The sequence below is a fragment of the Cnephaeus nilssonii genome (genome assembly GCF_951640355.1).
Source record: "Cnephaeus nilssonii genome assembly, chromosome: 4".
Lineage (NCBI taxonomy): Eukaryota > Metazoa > Chordata > Mammalia > Chiroptera > Vespertilionidae > Cnephaeus > Cnephaeus nilssonii.
The window spans coordinates 86,598,716-86,620,618 of record NC_137075.1 but is presented as its reverse complement, the minus strand read 5'-3'; the positions used below and the strand labels follow the sequence as shown (position 1 = coordinate 86,620,618).

The 21,903-nt window shown below is 43.3% G+C and overlaps 2 protein-coding genes across 3 annotated transcripts in view; one reads left to right on the top strand and one right to left on the bottom strand.

The window, feature by feature from the left end:
• HEATR4 (HEAT repeat containing 4) overlaps positions 1 to 21,903 on the top strand; it is a gene marked incomplete at both ends in the record, with an annotated part of 41,767 nt that overhangs the window by 14,850 nt on the left and 5,014 nt on the right. The window contains 9 exons of the mRNA XM_079769175.1: positions 1,419 to 1,579; positions 3,210 to 3,314; positions 7,127 to 7,245; positions 8,180 to 8,360; positions 8,901 to 8,970; positions 9,862 to 10,051; positions 10,710 to 10,788; positions 11,570 to 11,729; positions 13,560 to 13,615. Of these exons, the coding sequence (XP_079625301.1) occupies positions 1,419 to 1,579; positions 3,210 to 3,314; positions 7,127 to 7,245; positions 8,180 to 8,360; positions 8,901 to 8,970; positions 9,862 to 10,051; positions 10,710 to 10,788; positions 11,570 to 11,729; positions 13,560 to 13,615 (1,121 nt within the window). The remainder of the gene's footprint in view (positions 1 to 1,418; positions 1,580 to 3,209; positions 3,315 to 7,126; positions 7,246 to 8,179; positions 8,361 to 8,900; positions 8,971 to 9,861; positions 10,052 to 10,709; positions 10,789 to 11,569; positions 11,730 to 13,559; positions 13,616 to 21,903) is intronic.
• Positions 8,345 to 15,723, bottom strand: RIOX1 (ribosomal oxygenase 1). 2 transcript variants are annotated; one of them, XM_079769168.1, is made up of 4 exons: positions 13,383 to 15,723; positions 12,486 to 12,661; positions 8,576 to 8,691; positions 8,345 to 8,453 (listed from the first exon to the last, which is right to left on the bottom strand). In XM_079769168.1, the coding sequence occupies exon 1, from the start codon at positions 15,567 to 15,569 to the stop codon at positions 13,749 to 13,751; it is 1,821 nt and encodes a 606-aa protein (XP_079625294.1). In that variant the 5' UTR covers positions 15,570 to 15,723; the 3' UTR covers positions 8,345 to 8,453; positions 8,576 to 8,691; positions 12,486 to 12,661; positions 13,383 to 13,748. The 2 variants fall into 2 exon arrangements, with proteins under 2 accessions (XP_079625294.1, XP_079625295.1); XM_079769169.1 differs by having other exon boundaries at positions 13,529 to 15,723.

Sequence of the window (21,903 nt, the reverse complement as noted above, 5' to 3'; positions counted from 1 at the left end):
ACAAAGACAACGGACAGGCTGGTTTGGCCTCCTGCATACAGAAACTCAACAACTTGTTTCATTTGTTTTAAGAAAGCCTCCACTCCAGACTTCCCAAACTCTAAGGGGAGGAAAAACTGTATCTCTCAGCCAGGCCAGAAGTGCCTTATTGCTGTTACCTAACAAGAATCTGTTAAGATTTAACTTCCCCCCCCGCCACACGTGTGTATATTTTATTCTTTACAATCAACAAGCCACAGAAGATAAATTCTATGATCACATTTAATTATCTCTAAAGGGTGCAATCCAAAGCAGAAATCTTCCCTTTTCCCATAGAAAATGTATGCATAGCCAATGAACCAATCTTTTTAACAAAAATAAAAATGTAATTAGGGTGGGGATTGGATAAGAATTGAGTACATGTTCATTTACACATTGGGATTTTTAAATCTTGGAAATATAAAAGTCATTGGGAAATATTTTTATTCCAAATGAGAGTAGAAAAAAATATTCAGGTCTTTCACTTTCTGCCCTGGATGTAGAGGAAAGGAGTGTTACTCCCACCCTTACACTGAAAAAGAACCTGACTAACTTCAAAATGTAAGGACAGGCAATGCCTACAGGGGAAGAGAAGACATGAACACTCACCCACCGGAAGTAGACACAGCTGGGACCAGTAAGTTCAGCTAGAATTGTGGTCAAATTAGTGAAGGCCAAGTAGAGGCTGGCAAGAATATGTGAAATCAGTGAGGACATCAGAGATTGGAGAACCCTGTATCCTCTTATGTGCTCTTTTCCCACTAATCCCAGTGTGTGGAGTAAGAACCTCAAGAGATGGGAGACAGGGATGAGTCCTAAGAAGTATCCAGTGTGGTGCAAACCCCAGGGAAGAGATCCTATCCCCCCTCTCTACTACGTAACAGAAACCTTCATCTGTAGAAAAGTAGGAGTGGTAGAGGGGACAATACCTTAGGAACTTGAAATTCATTGCAGCTGGGGAAGACTTAACTTTTGAGGTTAAGATTTTTCAGTCTAGCCCTGACCGGTTTGGCTCAGTGGATAGAGCCTCGGCTTGCAACCCGAGGGGTCTGAGGTTTGATTCTGGTCAAGGGCATGTACCTCGGTTGCGGGGGTGGCAGGAGGCAGCTGATTAATGTTTCTCTCTCATCAATGTGTCTAGCTCTCTATCCCTCTCCCTTCCTCTCTGTAAAAAAATCAATAAAATATATTTTAAAAAAATATTTTTCAGTCTATATTTAAAACCTTGACATGAGCCATTTAAATATGGTTTAAATATGGAATTGGGTTTCTAGACTGAGAGGGGGCACAGGGAAGTGAGAAATGAGGCAGGTAACAGCCTTGGATACCGACCCGAAGGCTGTTCTCTCTGTGGGGTAAACAGGTCACCTATCTGGACTCTATTCACCCCACTGTGGCAGGTAATAACGTGGACAGCTGGGCTGCAGCTCAGTGCTTGGCTCTGGAGGGTGTGGACATTTACCCTGTGATTAAGAGGATCCTCCATCAGCTGTTTAACAAGAAGAATGAGGACACTGAGCACCAGGCTTGCCTGCTCCTGAGCCATCTCAGTGGGAAGATGGTATGTATGCATTACAGGGTCAGAAAAAGAAACCAAGTTTGGGAACAATTGGGTCTCAGTGCATGTAAAGAATCGAAAATGCAGGTGTGGTTGGGTAGGATGATCCCAAGCATAGGTAAAACTAGACTCGGAGTGGTTGAACTGGGGTGTAGAGGTGAATACAAGGAAAAGTGATGACAGTTAGCTTAAAGCCGTGGTCGGCAAACTGCAGCTCGTGAGCCACATGCGGCTCTTTGGCCCCTTGAGTGTGGCTCTTCCACAAAATAACACAGCCTGGGTGAGTCTATTTTGAAGAAGTGGCGTTAGAAGAAGTTTAAGTTTAAAAAATTTGGCTCTCAAAAGAAATTTCAATCGTTGTACTGTTGATATTTGGCTCTGTTGACTAATGAGTTTGCCGACCACTAGAGAAAGGTGAAAAAGTAGACTGCAGATGGTTTCTGTGTATGCCACAAGAGTTGTAACATGTAGAATTTTGCCATAAATTTACCCTTGAAACCACACAGATCTAGAATTGTTTACCTTCAGCAAAAACATGAAACACAACGATTGAGGCACATAAAAATCATTTTAGGAGTAAAGGGAGTTAAAGTCAGGAAGAGGAATGCCCAGGCCTGGTAGCTCAGTTTGTTTGAGCATCGTTCCATACGCCAGAGTTGTGGGTTTGATCCTGGTCAGGGCACATACAGGAACCAACCAGCGAGTGCGTGAATAGGTGGAACATGTTCCCATCTCTCTCTCCAAAACATCTAAGAAAGCAAGCCCCAGCTTTCTGTTCAGATAACATCTGTATTTTGTTTCCTGATTCATAATCCCAGATGTCAGTTGGCTTAGATCTATGATTTTCAACTGGTGTGCCAAGAATTTTTATTATTTTAAGATTGTTTATTGATTTTTAGAGAGAGGAAGAGGGAGAGAAACATTGATGTGAGAGGAAACATCGATCCTCTGCCTCCTACACTCCCCCTACTGCAGATCGAGCCTGAAACCCAAGCATATGCCCTGACTGGGAATCAAACCAGCAACCGTTTGGTGCATGGGATGAAGCCCAACCGAGCCACACTGGCCAGAGCTATTTTGTTATTTTTTAAATCCTCACCCAAGAATATGTTTTTTATTGATTTTAGAGAGACGGAGGGAGGGGGGAGAGAGAGAGAGAGAGAGAGAGAGGGGGGGGGGGGAGCATCAATGTGAGAGAGGAAACATTGATCAGTTGCTCCTGTATGTGCTCCGACTGGGAATCAAACTTGAACCTGCAACCTTTTGGTGTTTAGGATGACACTCCAATTGACTGAGCCACCCGGCCTGAACCGCTTAGACTGTCAAATAAAAAAAGTACAATAGCCAACACAACAACAGTTGTCCAGTGTGAATGAATCAAAATTATACCTACTTTTTTTTTTGTCAGATTGGCAAAAAAATATATTTTTGGTGTGCTGCAGAATTTTAGTAATTAGTTCACGTGTACCATGAGATGAAGAGCGCTCCACATTTTATAACCTATTCCTTGCTAGGGATGAGTATCTCACGTGTTTGTGACATTATGCTGGATGCCATGTTAGGATGGAAGTTCAAGGTTCTAGTACCTGTAAAGATGATCATGAACACCCATCCAAGTCTTTCATTTCCTCAGACCCTGATACACACCATGCTTGCTGTGGAGCTGAATAGCCATCAATGGAAGGATCGGGTTGTGGCCTGCCGGGCTCTTTCACGAGTCAGTGGAAATGTCTGTTTGGTAAGTCTTCTCTGTGTTTCCAGGACAGAAAATCTATGCTAGAGAACCTTCCACCTTTTGCTGCTATCTAGTATCCCATTCTTACCAAAGAGATCTCTGTCCTCACATAGCTACCATTTATTTATTTATTTACTAGAGGCCTGGTGCACGAATTCATGCACAGGTGGGGTCCCTTGGCCTGGCCAGTGATTGGGCCTATCGGATCCGGCAGGTCAGAGGGAGGGACCACAGAAGGTTGGCTGTGGGAGCACAATGACCACCCTGAGGCAGCTCATGTGTTGAGCGTCTACCCCCTGGTGGTCAGTGTGCATCATAGCGACCAGTCCACCGGTTGTTCAGTCAACCATTCATAACGGTCACTTAAGCTTTTATATATACAGATTTATTTATTATTGATTTTAGAGAGAGGAAGGTAGGCAGAAAGAGAGAGCCATTTGTTGATCCACTTATTTATGCATTCCTTGGTTCTTTTTAAAAAATATATTTTTTTATTGATTTGAGAGACAAAGGAAGCGGGAGAATCATTGATCAGCTGCCTCCTGCACACCCCACACTGGGGATTGAGCTGCAACCCAGGCATGTGTCCTGACCAGGAATCAAACCATAACCTCCTGCTTCATAGGTCAATGCTCAACCACCGAACCACACTGGCTGGGACATTGGTTGATTCTTCTATGTGCCCTGACCAGGGATCAAACCCACAACGTTGGTGTATCCAGATGACGCTCTAACCAACTGAGCAATCCAGCCAGGTTTCACATGACTATCTTTTACCCCTAAACCAGAATTACCAAATGTCAACGTCTGTGACTTAAACCACTGGCCATCCATAAATTGTTTATAACCACCCATGAAATAGGCAAAAAAAAAAAATCAAAAGAGTTAAAAAACTTATTATAGTTGCCCTGGCTGGGTAGCACAGTTGGTTAGAGAATCATCCAGACACACCATGGTTGAAGGTTTGATCCTTGGTCAGGGCACATACAAGAATCAACTAACAAATGCATAAATATGTGGAACAACAAAATTGAGTTTCTCTCTGCCTCTCCCTCTTTCTCTCTAAAATCAATTTTTAAAGAAACTTTTATAGTAATTTGATATTACCTCAATATCAGTGTACTTTTTAAGTATCAGTCAATGACATTTTCTCACTCAAATACTGGTCCTCTTTCACAGATAGTTTAAGAAGCACTGACTTAAACTACCCAACAACCCAATTACACCAGTGTCTATGCTAGCTTTCCCTATTTAGTAAACACATAGAAGGTATAAAAGAGTCCCTACTTTTAAAAACTGGCATTATAGTTGAAGTAACAAGACTAACAGACACAAATGATTCAAGAACAAGCAATAAATGTAAGGTGCTCTTAAAACTTTTCAGAGAGAAGAGATTAGTATAGGCTGAACTTATCAGTTAAAGTTCTGTGAAGGAGTATGGGACAGTTGAGCAAGACTTGGACAGAAATAAAGGAGACTTCCAGCATGGAAATCTTTTAAAAAAAAAATCTTTATTGTTGAAAGTATTATATATGTCACTTTTTCCCCCCATTGATCCTCTCCATTCCCACCACCCCCACCCCTGGCCTTCACCACCCTATTGTCTGTGTCTATGGGCTATGAATATATGCATACAAGGTCTTTGGTTGATTACCTCCCACCCACCCACTCTCCTCCCACCTTCTTCCAAGATTCCACACGGCATGGAAATCTTGAGCATCATTTAGGCTTTGAACTAATTTTCTTCTTGCCATAATTTTTAAATCACCTTCAGCTATCCAAGTGGGATTTTCTCCTTCTTCCTATGTGTCCCTATATCTTTTTCTTATAACACTGAGTACCTCCAGAACGGCCCAGAACATTCCCATTCCCATGAGAAGTGAACAAACACCCTCCACTCTTAGATCCTCACATTTTGATGTGCAAAGCAAAAAATCTGGCCACTCAGTACAATCACCTGAAGACGTTTTAGTCTGAATTAATTCTGTCTCAATTGCTATAGTACCCTGTTGCTCAAGTCCTGGACGGGAAGCGCAGGCATCACGTGGGAGCTGTTAGAGATGCAAAATCTCGCCTCAAGTCAACTCAATCATAACCTGCATTTTAACAGTATCATTTTAACATCCAATTCATCTGCACATTCATCCCCTTAGCCAGTGGTTCTCAACCTTTCTAATGCCGCGACCCTTTAGTACAGTTCCTCATGTTGTGGTGACCCCCAACCATAAAATTATTTTCGTTGCAACTTCATAACTAATTTTGCTACTGTTATGAATCAAAATGTAAATATCTGTGTTTTCCAATGGTCTTAGGCTCTACAGCAGCGGTTCTCAACCTGTGGGTCGCAACCACTAGCAGGGTCACCTAAGACCATCGGAAAACACAGATATTTACATTACGATTCATTAACAGTAGCAAAATTAGTTATGAAGTAGCAACGAAAATAATTTTATGGTTGGGGAATACATGAGGAACTGTATTAAAGGGTCGCGGCATTAGAAAGGTTGAGAACCACTGCCCTTAGCAGTTATCACCCAGGATTAAAAGTAAAAAGACATGCAGAGCAAGCAGGGCCAGGGTAAAGATGAGAACTTTCCATCAGATTGCTGGAATTAAGAAATGTAGTATGTCCATCAGTTCACCCATTCAGTAAGCGAGCAGTCTCTGACCACATCCCACATGCTAGCACTGGGCATGCAAAGGTAATGTCTCCACTTTGTTATAAATAGCTATAACAGAAGCAGTTTTAAGATAGTATGGGGGTTTGCCCTATGCTTACAGAGGAGAGTTCACTGAAGAGATGCCTTTTGAGCTAAATCAGAAAAGCAGAGTAGAAAAAACATCAGGTACCAGGTAGGGGTGAAAAACAGATGTTTCTAGCAGGGAGAATAGCTCAGGCAAATTCACAAAATCAACAACTACAACTGTAATAATCTTTGTCCCTTCCCCTCTGAGAGAAGTATCAATATACAGAAGTATCAACTGTTCTGGTTTGTCTAGGTACCGTGGTCAGCAAACTGCTGCTCTGTTGACTAATGAGTTTGCCGACTACTGGGATAGGGGCTTAATCACAAGGAACAATAGCCTGTAATTATTGGAATCGAGAGTCTAGGTCAGTGGTCGGCAAACTCATTAGTCAACAGAGCGGCAAACCGCGGCTCAAGCCGCCGTTTGCTGACCACTGGTCTAGGACATAGCAGTTTTAGTGCTAAAACCAGCAAAGTACCAGGCAAATTAAGATGAATTGGTCACCCTATTAATGTATCACTTTCAAATCTTAAGTCTCTTAAGTACAGATTACATTGGCCCCAACATAGTATAGTTTATTTAATTTTTGTTTGTTTGTTAATCCTCACCCGAGGATATTTTTCCATTGATTTTTAGAGAAAGTGGAAGGGAGCAGGAGAGACAGAGAAACATTGATGTGAGAGATACATCAACCGGTTGCCTCCTGCACATGGGGCCAGGGATCAAGCCTGCAACCAAGGTATGTGTCCTTGACCGGAATCGAGCCCACATCCCTTCAGTCCAAGAGCTGGTGCTCTAATTACTGAGTCAAATAGGCCAGGGCGATAGTATAGTAGTTTGAAGCATGAGCTTAGAAAACAGACCTGGGTCTGAGTCCTGGCTCTAGCACTCAACTTGTTAACACTGGTCAAGTACATCTAAGCCTGCATTCTGTCATCTGTAAATGGTAATATCTGCTTTATTGGATTGTTTGAGAAGATTAAGTGATGGGTAAAATCTCTAAGCACAGTGTCAAGTACAAAACTGATGTTCAATAAATGGTAGCTAATTATTACACCTATTTATAGGATATGAAACATAAGTTGATCCAGCTGATGTGGAATGACTGGAGTAAGGAAGTAAGACAAGCAGCTGCCAAAACTCTGGGGCAAATGCATCTTGGGAAAGAGCTGCATGATACAATCAGGTAAACTGAGGCAACATGAAGAAAGAAACTTTTCTATTCTTAAAAAATGTTCAGAGGCCCTGGGATTTAGCCAGCCAGCCTTTGGGGAGCTGCTCTGTATGCTCAGCATTGTACTAGGTGCCATTGCAGGATTACTTTTTTTCTTTTTTAATCTTTTTTAAAAATATATATATATTTTTATTGATTTTTTTACAGAGAGGAAGGGAGAGGGATAGAGAGCTAGAAATATCGATGAGAGAGAAACATCGACCAGCTGCCTCCTGCACACCCCCTACCGGGGATGTGCCCGCAACCAATGTACATGCCCTGGACTGGAATCGAACCTGGGACCTTTCAGTCCGCAGGCCGACGCTCTATCCACTGAGCCAAACCGGTTTCGGCTACTTTTTTAAAAAAAATAAAACAAAAGGTTAACAGTCCTTATAGATACTAACAATGTGGCTAAGGAAAGAATCATTAATTGAGTGCCTACTAGGTGTTAGGCACTATTTGGGATGATCAAAAGAGTTCAAAAGTATGACATGATTCTGATTATACAGGCAAGATACACAAATACCTAATAAGGTCAAGTTTCATGAAGGACAGCTAAGACTACATAGGCAAAGAAGAGAAGGAAAGACATTTGGGAACCAAATGTAGAAATGAGCATGGCACAGGTGAAGGCAGCAAAGAGAACTGTAGCAAGCAAGAGGTGCATGTTTGAAAGTTTCTTTGATTTAGTCATTCAACATAATTAGGTAATAGGGATTCAAGTAATTAAGACAGTTGAGTTTCTACCCAGTGAAACTTAACTTAATAGGGGATAAGGCTGACTAGGAAAGGGTGGAAAGGGATAATGGAGAACCTAAAGAGGTTGGATTTTATCCTGAGGGCAATGGGGGGAAGGAGCATCAAAAGTTTGAGGAGGGGAAATAAAAGCACCTGTACTTTACAGAATCAAGCTGAGTCTAGGAAATTCCCAAGAGCGTGTGGAAGCCCTGTCTCTGATTGGTGGACTCAAGCTCATGACCGCCAAGCTTTTCCCAAGCTTCCTAAACTGCTTCTCTGATGACTTCATGGCAGTTAGGCGAGCAGCCTGTTTAGCAGCAGGTGCCCTGCAGATCCGTAATCCAATGGTGAGTCAAGGAAACATGATCCCATCTTACCTGATCAACCCGAAGAGAGCATTACCCTGAGCTTCCCTTGTTGTGCATAGTACACTCACCATTCTGCGGGGACACAGAATGAGAGATCAGAACCAGGAAGGTGAGGGGATATATAGGCCACATCAATCAGTTAGGACCACGTTTAGCTCCCAGCCAGCCCAGACATCCTTGAATCTTCTTCTCACCTTATTTATGGGCTTTAAGATCAACTCCAGTGAATGAAGTTGTAATCCCACGTTATTAGGGGAAAACATGATGGAGGTATTCAAAAGAAGCCTGTATCACCATATAGATCTGTGAGCTGAGAAAAACAACAGACAGATATGAGATAATTCGGCTAATATATTATGTGTGCAGGGTAATACTTCCGACTCCAGCTCATTTGTCACTAGGGATGTCATTTTTCAGACAAGAGGGGTCCCTTTCTTTGGTTCATTTTTGCTCTGGTCTTCTCCACTCAACATTGCCTTTTATCCATCCCAGGTCTTTTTTTTTTCTTTCTCTTCCCAGGTTTTTAAATGCCTCCGGTATCTGATACAGAGAGATCCTTACTGGAAAATCAAGGCCTTTGCCCTTCGAGGTATGACAGAGAAAATGGCCCCAGCTCCTCAACCTCAAATATCTTTCCATATGCTAGAACAAATGATCCCCAGAATTTCTCTAGTAAGGGGTGGAGTGTAGGGGAGGAGATGATCACACCTGCTCAGAAGTTCCTTGCCTGAGAAATTAAAGATTATTTTTTGCTTTTAAATTTTTAGTTAAGGATCCTGAGTCAATGTCACACTTGTTAAGGCAAAGGGCTGACAGTCCCTGACAATTTAGTTCCAAGTAGGTGTCCACTTGGAATACACTGTTGGATACACTTGCTTTCTCTGGAGATTTCAACTATAGGACTCTCTACAAGTGAGACCACATTCAAGACTGCTACAGCCCTAAAACCCTGCCCTCAACATTTCCTGGCTTCTTTTTAAGGATCTTCTACGTTGCTCGAGTCTTTGGCAGGTCCCTAGCAGAATCGGCCCTAGGTAAACCTGTGAAGTTATCGTGGCCCCTTTCTTCACAGATTGGCCAGCGGACAGGCCTATTATGGGCTAGACTCTATGAAGTGTCACCAGGTGTACAACTAAAGCTTGCCATAGCATCACTCTGCCTTGACTACGCGAGTTTTCTGAGTTATGTGTCCCGTATCTCATCCTTACATTTACCTATTTATGATAGGTAGTGTATTCTCCTATCCTAATGGGCAAGGATGGGATAGAACACCCCTCCTAGGAATCCTTTGGAGATAATGTCCTACTCAAACGCATCTCCGAAATTCTAATGGTGATCATCATCCAAAAGGGAAGAAATAAGCAAAACAAATACTTCGTGGCTGCCTACACATTTATTAATAAGACCATTTCTGGATGTTAAGATATAGCCAGATTAGTTTTAAGTGACAGTGGAAGACGCTGCCCTCTGATCTCTGCAGCTTTGGGACAGATTGGCCAAGTGAGTCCCCAGCTGACAGACCTCCTGCTCTGGGCTATACACTATGAAAGGTCACCAGGTGTACGTCTAGAAGCTTGCCGTAGCATCCTAGCCCTCAACCTTCAAGGGGACCGGGTCAGGAACACCTTCCTAGACGTGCTGCTCCTAGAAAAACATGATGCTGTTCTAAAGTAAGCACTAAACCTCTGGTTCCTTCCCCTACCCCTTGTACTGCCCACCCGTAACAGAATACAGCCTTGTGGCTGCCTAATGGCTGTAAAGGCATGGGCTCACCTGTGTCATTCACCTACTTACCAAAATGGGTAACAGAAAAATGAATTTACATTAGATTGAAAGTCAAGCTCATATAGTTCACACACCTATTCTCTATCCTAGGTTGTTTTATTAATTTATTCAACTAACATGTATCAAAAGTGCCTGCTGTGACAACAGGCTTTAAAGTAAAAAAGTCTAGGGTTTGAATACCAACTCATGCCTGCACAAGCTATGTGAGTCCGAGTAAATGACTTAAACTCTCAGAGCCTTTTTTTCTTCTTATATCTAATGCAGACAATAGTCTATCTTATGGGTTTGTGGTGATTAATGTTCACTACCTGTCATAAAGACATTCTATAAATGGTATTTATTAGTACCTTCAAATATATCATCTCAAAAACTACATAACATCCTTAAAAGTTAAACATCATACCACTTGAGGATAAGGCACAGCAAAAGGCGCATAGTTAGGATTGAAATTTAGGATTCTTGACTGATTCCAAGTCCTATATTTTCCACCCCCATGCTTTCTTAAAGGATAGAAACAATCTAAGAAGTCCTCTTATTTTTCAGGGAAATTCACCAGGCAATGAAGATACTCAAGTTAGAAAGTGAAGGAAACCAAGAAATGCTTCAGGAGGTCAAGAACAAGGTAGATAAATGCACCTGTTTTCAAGGGAAAATTCAGGGCTTGCAAGAATTCTTCAGACCCTTTTTGCCCCTAAAGCATGTGTACACACCATTTTCCCCATCACGGAAGTACTTTCTGCAGTCCTAGACAGATACCACATCATTTGAAGACACAAAACATCTGTGCAAAATAGGATTATAAAATCCTCTTAGTAAAACGACAAAACCAAAATCCTATTAGTTCTATCAAGTAGTTCTCAAAATCAGGGTTTGTTGTTGTTTCTAAAATAGTTTCCTTCCTTTCCTATTTTCTCCTCACCATCTCCTAAACCAAAGTTCTTTTTTTTTGCAGATAGGTATAATGACGGAATGAGGGACTGGAGCTGGCCTCCTAGGTTTTCTTTTTCCTTCTAAACTTTCCTAATCTGGGCTCTGTCACCAAAAGAACATTCTAGCTGAATAGGTGGTTCTAATTTTTCACAGCTGTTAGAGGAGTTGAAGAAATAGTGAAAAGGACTTTAAAAATGTAAAAGATTCTTTCTTCATATATAATTCACAAAACCAACCTCACACCAAGCAGGCATTTCTTAGCAGATTGCTTTCATCATGCCCAAAAAGCTAAAGTTAATTTTTCATTAACAAATGTAAAAATGTCCCACCAATATCACAAGAGAACAATGCTCTCAGGCATTTATGTACCACCTAATACTAACAAGCATGAGCAATACGTTACTTAACTAATGCTTTTTAATGATTTGTAGCCTAGTTGTTATTTTTCTTCAATATTGTTTGCTTTGATCTAGATTCGAACACTAAACCAAAAGGACTTGCTGACGCAGAAAATATTCAGGATGGAGAAGGTCATAAAAAAAGTAAAGGGGGAAGCAAAACATATTTACTTGCAACCCAAAGAGGGGCAAAAACCACTGAAACTCCGTACTTTTCTTCAAGAAACTTTTCGTGGTAGGTTTTCCAGGAGTGAGTCCAATGCTTTTAGGATCTGGATGTTTTTGTATTTTTTTTTTTTAAAGATATTTTTATTCATTTCAGAGAGGGAGAAGTAGAGGTAAAAGCATCAATGATGAGAGAGAATCATTGATTGGCTACCCCCTGCACACCCCCTATTGGGGATCTAGCCTGCAAGCCAGGTATGTGCCCTGAATCGAACTGTGACCTCCTGGTTCACAGGTCGACTACATTCAACCACTGAGGCACTCTAGCTGGGCAGGATCTGGATGTTTTGGGACTTAGTTGTGTCCTGTAGGAGGAGAGCCAGGAAAGGCTACCTACCTCCTTTCCTTCTTGGGCTTCTTCTGCATCCTTCTGTTATTTTTTTCCTCCCCCTGCACACACACACACCCTCCTGCTTTTATTTACTGTTTTATCCCTTTTAAAAATGAATGGGGGAGCTCTATTTGAACTGATTTGAAAGTTGGGGGGGGGGGGAATGACATTAGAAAAACAAGTACAAAACAAAACAAAAACTAATGTAGAGCACCCTGAAAAAGCCGTTAAGGCTTAACCTTTAATAGTGGCTACCTCTGGAAAGTGGGGTTGGAGGGAGAGCTATCATATGAATGTACATCTATGGTTTTACAACTTTAAAAGACTTTATAAGGTTCTCAACTTTGTATCAGTTATGGTGATAGGATCTTAAAAGTTCCATATAAAATCTAAATGATGAGGTGAAGACATCAACCTGGACCAATATATACTTACAAAATCTGTGTGCCCAGGCGTAGCAGCAGCCTCGGGTCATTCAGCCAGCTGCCTACCAGCCACCACCCCAAACCCAGGTCTTCTGGTTCCAAATCCAATGCTCTCTCTGGTACAACAGGCTCTTTTCCACCAACATGAGAATATTCACTTGCCAGATATGGGGAAGTTTCTTCCAACTGCCAGAAAAAAATGAGAGTGGAAAGTAACTTCAACACCAGCCTTCCCTCAGGGCCAGCTCACTACAAGCTGGTTTACTAAGGCCTATGATATCATAACTAGGAGACAGTGCCAGCCACTGATGCAAACAAGCACTGAGCAAAAACATACTCTTAAGAAGATAATATATCACAATTTTTATGATTGTGCTGTTTGGGGTTCAAGTAGCATGATTAAAATGAATAAATTACCCCCAAAGTTATAGAATTGGACCCAATCCTACAATTACCAGATTACCTTTCACTTAGGGCCTAGGCCAGTGGTCGGCAAACTCATTCGTCAACAGAGCCAAATATCAACAGTACGACGATTGACATTTCTTTTGAGAGCCAAATTTTTTAAACTTAAACTATATAGGTAGGTACATTGTTATTAACTTAATTAGGGTACTCCTAAGCTGGCCTTTGCTAAAAACTCAAGGGGCCAAAGAGCCGCATGTGGCTCGCGAGCTGAAGTTTGCCAACCACTGGCCTAGGCCATTATAGATTTTCCCCATCTTCCTCCCCGCTCTCCAATCTTCCTTCAAACCATGCCATATAATAATCTAGCCTTAGAAAAGGGAAACATTCTTTGGCACTTTAATAACTTTTAACATTCATACAAACTCACAATAACAAACAGGATACTAACTCCAACCCTCCCCCAAACTGATGAATGAGAACTCAAATTAAGGATGCAAACCAATTCCAAATAAAAACTTCTAATGTCTCAAACAGAATGGCAGCACGTGCTACACAGTACACTGAAGCCTGAGGATGATGATTAAGTTAGTATTCTGAAATGAACAGGGATCGAGGTTACTTCGGTAGAAAGAGCTTTTTTTCCACCTCCAACTTCTGCTTTTATTTTTGTGCCTAGATGTGGTGGTTCCTAAACAATCATCAGAGTTTTGTGACACTGCAGCAGTCCTAAAGGTAAACATAAGCACACAATGATGGTCATCAAGGTAAGAACATGAGTTTTTTCCCCTCCAGAACAAGGTGGTTGTGGTAAGAGAGAATCATCAATCACTATCGCCTTGTTTCCAGCAATCAACAAGAAACTAGTTCAGGTAAGAGGCATCTTGGTGAGCAGCAACCCCTTATCATATAACATGGTTGCCAAGGACAGCTGGTCCTCCACACTGTCACAGGGCAGGTCTCCCACTCTCACAAACTCTGGGTAGGAGCGGAGCAAGAGTTCCATGGCATCAGCTTGCTGGGGTAAAATCTCCAAGCACTTGGGCTCTTCCAGGTGATAAACGCGGGAGTTTTCCACCGTATAATAGAGAAACAGATGGCCTCCCTCACCCAACAGCCGAGCTATCCCATCTTGAAGCATGTGCACTTCTGTTTCTGTGGTCAGCTGGGCGCCCACGTTTACAGGTTCTCCTGCCTCCCAGCGAATGGGGAGCCCATAAACACTCAGTGCCCTCTCCCTGTCAGTTAACACAGGAGGCAGAGAATCGTGGATGAAGTCTTTGGCTCGCTGGTCAGCCACAGCATCCACTGGAGCAAAGTGTCCCAAGCGGGCAACCAAGACCCGCACCTTCTCCATGAAAGCAGTTCTTCGAGGATCCTTAGAATCCGAATGCTGGGCCCCCATGTAATCCATGAAGTCCCGGGGCAGTCCCCTACGAAACTCCACGTTTTCCTCCATTGCAGCCTGCACTGCCAGAGGCAAAACGGCCTCCAAGAAGTCACCCCAGGTATTGCGCTGGTACGTGGACAAGGTGAGGTGTAGAGAGTGCGCTCCATCCTGGCATTCGGCTTGGTGAATGAAGCCCCGAGGAAAATAGAGCAAATCTCCAGGTTCCAGCACGGTCTGCAGCACCGGCTCACCAAGGTCATCCTGGCTGAAGTTGGGGCTGGATGTCAGGGCCAGTTCCTCAGTCGGGACCCGGGGTCGGTAGACACGCCAGAGTTTCCTTCCTTCCAGCTGCAGCACAAAAGCCTCGATGTCGTCGTAGTGGGGAGCAAAGCCCTGCGAGTTGGGGGGCGTGAGGTAAACGTTGGAGCCCGCCATACTTCCAAACTGCTCCTGGAGCACCGCCAAAAACTGCCACACGGTGATGGAGAAAGCCTGGGGACAAAGGAGGCGCAGGGAGCAGCCGGCCTGGTACAGGGACCACGCGGCAGCGGGCAGGGCCCGGCCCGGCGGATTCAAGGTCTCGCGCCGCCCGTTGACGTAGCGCGCGGCGTCCAGGTGTTGCCCAAACTGCACCTCCTCGTTGCGCAGCATGGCATCGATGTCGGCGGTGGAAAAAAGGCCCTGGTAGTAGGTGTGGTCCTGCCGCCGCACCAGCACCGCCTCCCGCTCCCACAGGCGCCGGTAGAAATGATCCGGTGGCATGGGCGCGATGAGCCATTCGAAGAGGCGTGCGGCCCGCCGCCGGCTGCTGGGGATCCGGTTAAGCTCGGCCAAGACGCGCTGCAACGGAGAGCTCCAGGCTGGCTCCCCGCCGGCGCTGTCCACCTGCGACCCCGACAGCGTGGCGGGGGCTGCGGACGGGGGCGCGGCCGCCAAGTGCTGGGCAGAGCCCAGCGGGGCCGAGGTCTCCACCAAGCGGGCTGGGGCGGCGGGTGCCTCCGCCAGGCGCGAGGGCGGCTCCCGCCGGGCCGCATCCGGGGTGGCCGTCGCCCCTCCAGGCGGCGGGTCCCGGGGACCGTCCACTGTCGATTCCACCCGCGAGTCCTCCGAGTCTTCGCTGGGCAGCGTCTGGGCCCTCAGCGCCGCCATGCGGGACGCGGCACTTCTCCTGAGCTGCCTTCGGATTTTCCGGGGCCTCAAGGGCAGGACCAGCACCGACCCGCTGTGTGACTGTGGCTGGCGCCGGCGTCTCAGCCGCCCGCGCCTCAGCAAACCTGCGCTAGCCCGGAGCCCGTCCATGGTCGAATCCTCCTCCAAGCCCGGAGCGAGCGAGGAAGGGGCGCGCGGTGGCCGCCGCCGCGGTGTACTGTGGGAAGGGGGCGGGCCTCCAGCCCCCTCGGGTTGGCCACGCCCACCATTCTTCCGCTCAGCGCCTTCTGTTCACTGTGTGCTCAACAGTACCTTAATTTATTTTTTTACAATTCTATAATACATCAACTGTATATTGTATTGTGTGTTCACCACGCCAAGTAAAATCTCCTTCCTTCTCCACTTATTCCCCCTTACACTCTTCTACCTTCCCCACCCCTTTTTCCCTATCCTCTGGTAATCACCATATGGTTGTCAGGAGGATTTCCTTTTTGTTTTTGGGGGGTTTTTTTGCTTGATCCCGCCACCCTTTTCACCCAGTCCCCCAACCCCAGCCCCAACCCCCTTCCCCACTGACAGCTATCAGTCTGTTCTCTGTTTTTTATGAGTCTATTTATATTTTGTTAGTCTATTTTGTTCATTAGACTCCACATATAAGTGAAATCATGTATTTTTCTCTGACTTGCTTATTTCACTTAGCAAAACAGCAGTTTAATTGAAATGCGTGGCCTCACACTAGAACCGCGGAATCTCTGGCAAATTAACAGGGATTTCATATTTAGAGGCATTTTTTTTAAGTATTTGCTTTTTTGCTTTTGTTTTTGTTTTTGTAATCCTCACCGGAGGATATTTTTTTCCATTGATTATTTATTTATTTATTTATTTATTTATTTATTTATTTATTTTTTAGAGAGTGGAGGGAAGGGAAGGGAAGGGAAGAGAAACCAATGTAAGAGATGGGGATTAGCCTGCAACCCAGGTACCTGCCCTTGACACAGAATGGAGGTCCAGACCCTTTGGTCTGTGGGTAGATGCTCAGGACTACAGGACAATTTATTTACTTATTTATAATTATTTTAATTTTTTTAATGATTTGGAAAGGGAAGAAGAGAAGGAGAGAGAAACATCAACGTGAGACATACATCGATCGGTTGCCTCTTGTACCTGCTGGGGGAATCATACCCATAACCTATGCATGTGCCCTGACCAGGAATTAACCCGAGACTTTCTGGTGCATGGAACAATGCTCCTACCAACTGAGCCACTCCAACCAGGGCTAGAGGGCAATTTAAAAATCAAGTTGCTAGGGACTTCAGTATAAAGAAAGTTGTCTACTTAACTCCTTATTCTTTCTAGTCTCTACATATTGCATGTCCCAGGAGTCCTCATTTCTGAACAGCATGTTCCAGAAAACAAGAAAGTGCATAAATCTTGTTTTCAAGAAATGCCCTCAGGCAAACTTTGAGATTTTTGTTTAAACCTTGGGTGGTTCTGGTCTTCTTTACTCTGCAGATGATGTGATCGATTGAAGCCCTCTGTAAGTTCCTCCACCCAACTTCCCTTTGTACTTTCTCCATTACAAATTCTCCCGGTTGTTGCCTTCTCTCTGAAAAAGGAGTTAGGACTTGCATTCTTCTTTTTTTCTTTTTAAATATATTTTTTAAATTATTGATTTAGAGAGAGTGGAAAGGAGAGGGAAAGAGAAACATCAATGAGAGAGAAACATCTATGGGCTGCCTCCTGCACGCCCCCTACTGGGGATGGAGCCCCAACCTGGGCCTGCCCTGACAGGGAATCCAAGGGCTACCTCTTGGTACATGAAACGAGGTTCAAACAACTGAACCACATTGGCCAGCTCTCTATTTGCATTCTTGTTATCTGCCCTTCCCACCTGCTCTGGGATTTTGTTTCATTAGCTACAACTTCTCTCTCCAGAATCTTCAATCTCATCTCTGAATCTTAAATCAACCTTTAAAAAAATTCTTTATTGTTTAAAGTATTGCATAAGTCTCCTTTTTCCCCCATTGACCTCTCCCTGGCCGCTCCCACCCCCAGCACAGGCCCTCACCCCACTACTATCTGTGTCCGTTGGTTATGCTCATATGCATGCATCCAAGTCCTTTGGTTGATCTCTTACTCCCTCACCCCTGCCTTCCCTCATAGGTTGGACAGTCTGTTCTATGCTTCTATGACTCTGGTTCTATTTTTGTTCATCAGTTTATGTTGATCATTATATCCTACATATGAGTGACATCATGTGATATTTATCTTTCTCCGACTGGCTTATTTTGCTTAGCATAATGCTCTCCAGTTCCATCCATGCTGCTGCAAATGGTAAGAATTCCTTCTTTTTTACAGCAGTATAGTATTCCATTGTATAGATATACCATAGTTTTCTAATCCACTCATCGGCTGATTGTCACTTAGGCTGTTTCCAAATCTTAGCTATTGTAAATTGTGCTGCTATGAACATAGGGGTGCTTATATCCTTTCTGATTGGTGTTTCTGTTTTCTTGGGATATATTCCTAGAAGTGGGATTACTGGGTCAAATGGGAGTTCCATTTTTAATTTGTTGAGGAAACGCCATACTATCTTTCACAGTGGCTGCACCAGTCTGCATTCCCACCAGCAGTGCACGAGAGTTCCTTTTTCTCCGAATCCTCGCCAGCACTTGTCATTGGTTGCTTTGTTGATGATAGCCATTCTGATAGGTGTGAGATGGTACCTCACTGTCATTTTGATTTGCATTTTTCGGATGAGTAGTGACCTTTGAGCATGTTTTCATATGTCTCTTGGCCTTCTGTTTGTCCTCTTTCAAAAAGTGTCTATCTAGGTCCTTTGCCTATTTTTTTTATTAGCTTGTTTATCTTCCTTTTGTTAAGTAGTAAATTAAGATACCTAGGAATAAATTTAACCAAGGAGGTAAAGGACCTGTACTCAGAAAATTACAGGATGCTGAAAAAAGAGATAAAGGAAGACATAAACAAATGGAGAAATATACCATGCTCATGGATTGGTAGAATCAACATCATTAAAATGTCCATACTACCCAAATCAATCTATAGATTCAATGCAATCCCCATTAAAATACCAACGGCATATTTCAAAAACCTAGAACAAACTCTCCAAAAATTCGTCTGGAATAAAAAAAGACCTCGAATAGCTGCAGCAATCTTGAGAAAGAAGAGCAAAGTTGGAGGGATCACAATACCAAGCTATATTACAAAACCACTGTTCTCAAAACTGCCTGGTACTGGCACAAGGACATATAGATCAATGTAACAGAACAGAGAATCCAGAAATCGACCCAAGCCATTATGCTCTATTGATATTTTACAAAGGAGGCAAGAGCATACAATGGAGTCAAGACAGTCTCTTCAATAAATGGTGTTGGGAAAATTGGACAGATACATGCAAAAGAAACCATCAACAAAACAAGAAAGCCCACCGCATGGGAGAACATATTTGCCAATGTTATCTCCGATAAGGGTTTAATCTCCAAAATTTGCAGGGAACTCGTACAACTTAAATCAACCTCTTAAATGTGGATCTCTTGTTTCCAGGCACTGTAGTAGTCATAACAGTTTAATTGTTAAGAACAACATAGTCACTATTTCCATGTAACTACTGTTGTTTTGAACATAAAGATTGTCTTCATTTTAATATTTTTAGATGAATTCCTAGGAATGGAATTTCTGAATCAAAGAGCAAGGTAATTTTTGTGATTATTAGTAGGTTTTACTGAATTGCCTCCAAAGTTCACAATCTTGCAAGCAGTTATGAGCAGATTAGACTACATGGCCTCTAGGGTATTTTCTGTGGTTCTGGTTGATCTTTTTATCTTTTTTAAAAATATTTTTTTATTGATTTCAGAGAGCAAGGGAGAGACAGAGAGAGAATCTAACTCTGAGCTCCTGGTTCATAGGTTGATGTTCAACCACTGAGTGACACCGGCCAGGCTCTGTTTGATCTTTCAATCCTCTTCCTCAGTCACATTCCTATCCAAACACTTGGCAAACCTTTTAGGTTTTATCCCTGCCATATGCCACGTCCACCCTTTTTATTTCTCACATGGTCTATTTCTCACATGGTCAATTGAGGGCGATTTTGCTTCCATAAGGAACACTTTGCTTGTGGGATTGAGAGGGAGAAGGGAATCTTATAACATCTAGTGCAACTATTTTCATCCTTTTTCATCACATTGGTAGTAGACTAAGGAGGCAGAAGAAAGAAAAGCGGGGAAATCTCTAGGATTGGATATAAAGCAAAATGGAGAAACACTTCTTTTACATTGGTGGATACAGGATAATTAATAATTAACATTCACAGCTCATAGAGATAGTATTTGGGAACAAGATAATAATAAGGGGTTCTGAGGTATACTGATCTGGTGCCAGCAGTTGTGCCTTCCAGGAGTAGGAAAAGAAAATTACTCTGGCCCGGCCAATGTGCTCAGTGGTTGAGCATTGACCCATGCACCAAGAGGTCCCTGGTTTGATTCCAGGTCAGGGCACATGACCAGGTTGCAGACTCAATCCCCAGCAGGGAGCATGCAGGAGGCAACCAATCCATGTTGTTGTTTCTCATCTATGTTTCTCTCTCTCCTTCTTCCTCCTCTCTCTCAAAAATCAATAAAAACATATTTAACAATAAAATAAAATGACTACAATGTGTTTTTTAAATATATTTTTATTGATTTCAGAGAGGAAGGGAGAAGAAGAGAGATAGAAACATCAATGATGAGAGAGAATCATTGATTGGCTGCCTTCTGCATGCCCTGTACCAGGGGTCGAGCCTGCAACTGGGGTATTGCCCAGACCAGGAATCAAACCGTGATCTCCTGGTTCATAGGTTGATGCTCAACTACTGAGCCACACCAGCCAGGCCAATGTGTTTTGTTTTTAAATGAAAGAAAATTACTCTCTCCTTTAATAAGTATGTTATCCTAGATGCATAAGAAAAATGGACAGAGCTCACTTAAGGTGAAGGTTGATCTTTGCTAAGGAAGCTTTAGGCCTGGGACATGACCTGCCCAGTTAGGAATTTATGATCAGAACATCCTGTGTGGTTACCTTTGGTCACTGAGCTTATTAGGCCTGCCATGTGCCTCCCACCTAATCCCCGGCTTGTCAAGTTTATGTAGCCCCCTTTCGTTCACAATTACAAGTAGCTTCCAACTAGTCTCTAACTTTAGTCTCTCCCTAGTCAATTTGTAACATGGGTAGCTACAATGTCAATTTTCTCAAGCTGTGGCTCCAATGTGCCATTGCCCTACTCAAAACCCATCTGTGTTCCCCATCGATCAATCCAAGCCCTTCAGCTAGATACTAAAGTCACATAGTGAGACAGCCGTATCAGCCACAACTCTGCTACACATTACTTCTGCAAGTTAGACTATTTGCTGTTCCTTGCCTATGTTCTCCTCCATACATTTACTCATCCTATTCCCCTAAATGCTGTCTCCCAATCATCTTTTGTCACTACCTTTATTTAAGTCTCTTTCACATTCCATCTTCTCACCAAAGTCTCTCCCATCTCTAATCACAAGAGAACTGTGACCCTTTCACATGAATTTAGCACATGGTGCCTGTTTTGGTATATAATGTACTTGTCATATTCTCTCCTAAACGTCCTAGACTGTAAAATCCTTCAAGGAAAGGATTTCCTTTGCTTTTTGCTCTTACTTTTCACACACTGCTTTTCACACAGAAGGTGCACAGAAAGTGTTTATTGGGAAGCAGACCACCCAGGATTGAGTCCCTCCCACTCATTCTACATGGCATTAGCTCAGTCAAGTTACTCTCTCAGGCCTCAGGAACCCCATCTGTAAAATGAGAATAAAAATTAAGCCTACTTCTTCTTCTTTTTTAAAAAACTTGTATTTTAGCCAGTTGATAGATGGGAAGTGCTATTTTAGTACAATTTTATTAATTTTTTCTTTTTTTTTTAACCTACTTCTTTATAGGGTTGTTGTAAAGATAAAACAATGCATGTAAGGCACTTAGCACAGAGTCTGGTTTAAAGCCAAACACTTAAAAATGGTAGCTATAATAATAATTTATTATTATGGCGCAAAACCCCGTATTACCTATATGATGCCTGGGTGTCACTAGCCTACTTCAGAGGAATCAGGAGTTGGGAAGGCAGAGAAGTTCTTGAATTGGGCAGGATGACAGAGTGGGATAGGGAGGTTAGATTGTTTTTGCATATGCCCCATGGAAGTTGAGTCAGTGGGGACGATATCAGACAAAACCATTGTGTGAGGTACTGCTCTGTACAAAGTTACCTGGCCAAGAGCCAGAGTAGGGGCTGATACCAACTGTCCTCCTTCCAAGTCCTCTGGCCTAGTCCAGGGCTGCAGTGTCTGAAATAAGGGACAGCAGAGGGGCTGTGTGTGCTGATGAGGCTCTGACATCAGATCCCCCGGGGAAATGCTGAAGAAGGCAGGTCACGTTTGTCAATAGGAGCGTTACTTGCCTTTTT

Excerpts from the sequence above, each read along its gene's own strand:
- RIOX1 (XM_079769168.1), bottom strand. The coding sequence starts at position 15,569 with ATGGACGGGCTCCGGGCTAGCGCAGGTTTGCTGAGGCGCGGGCGGCTG.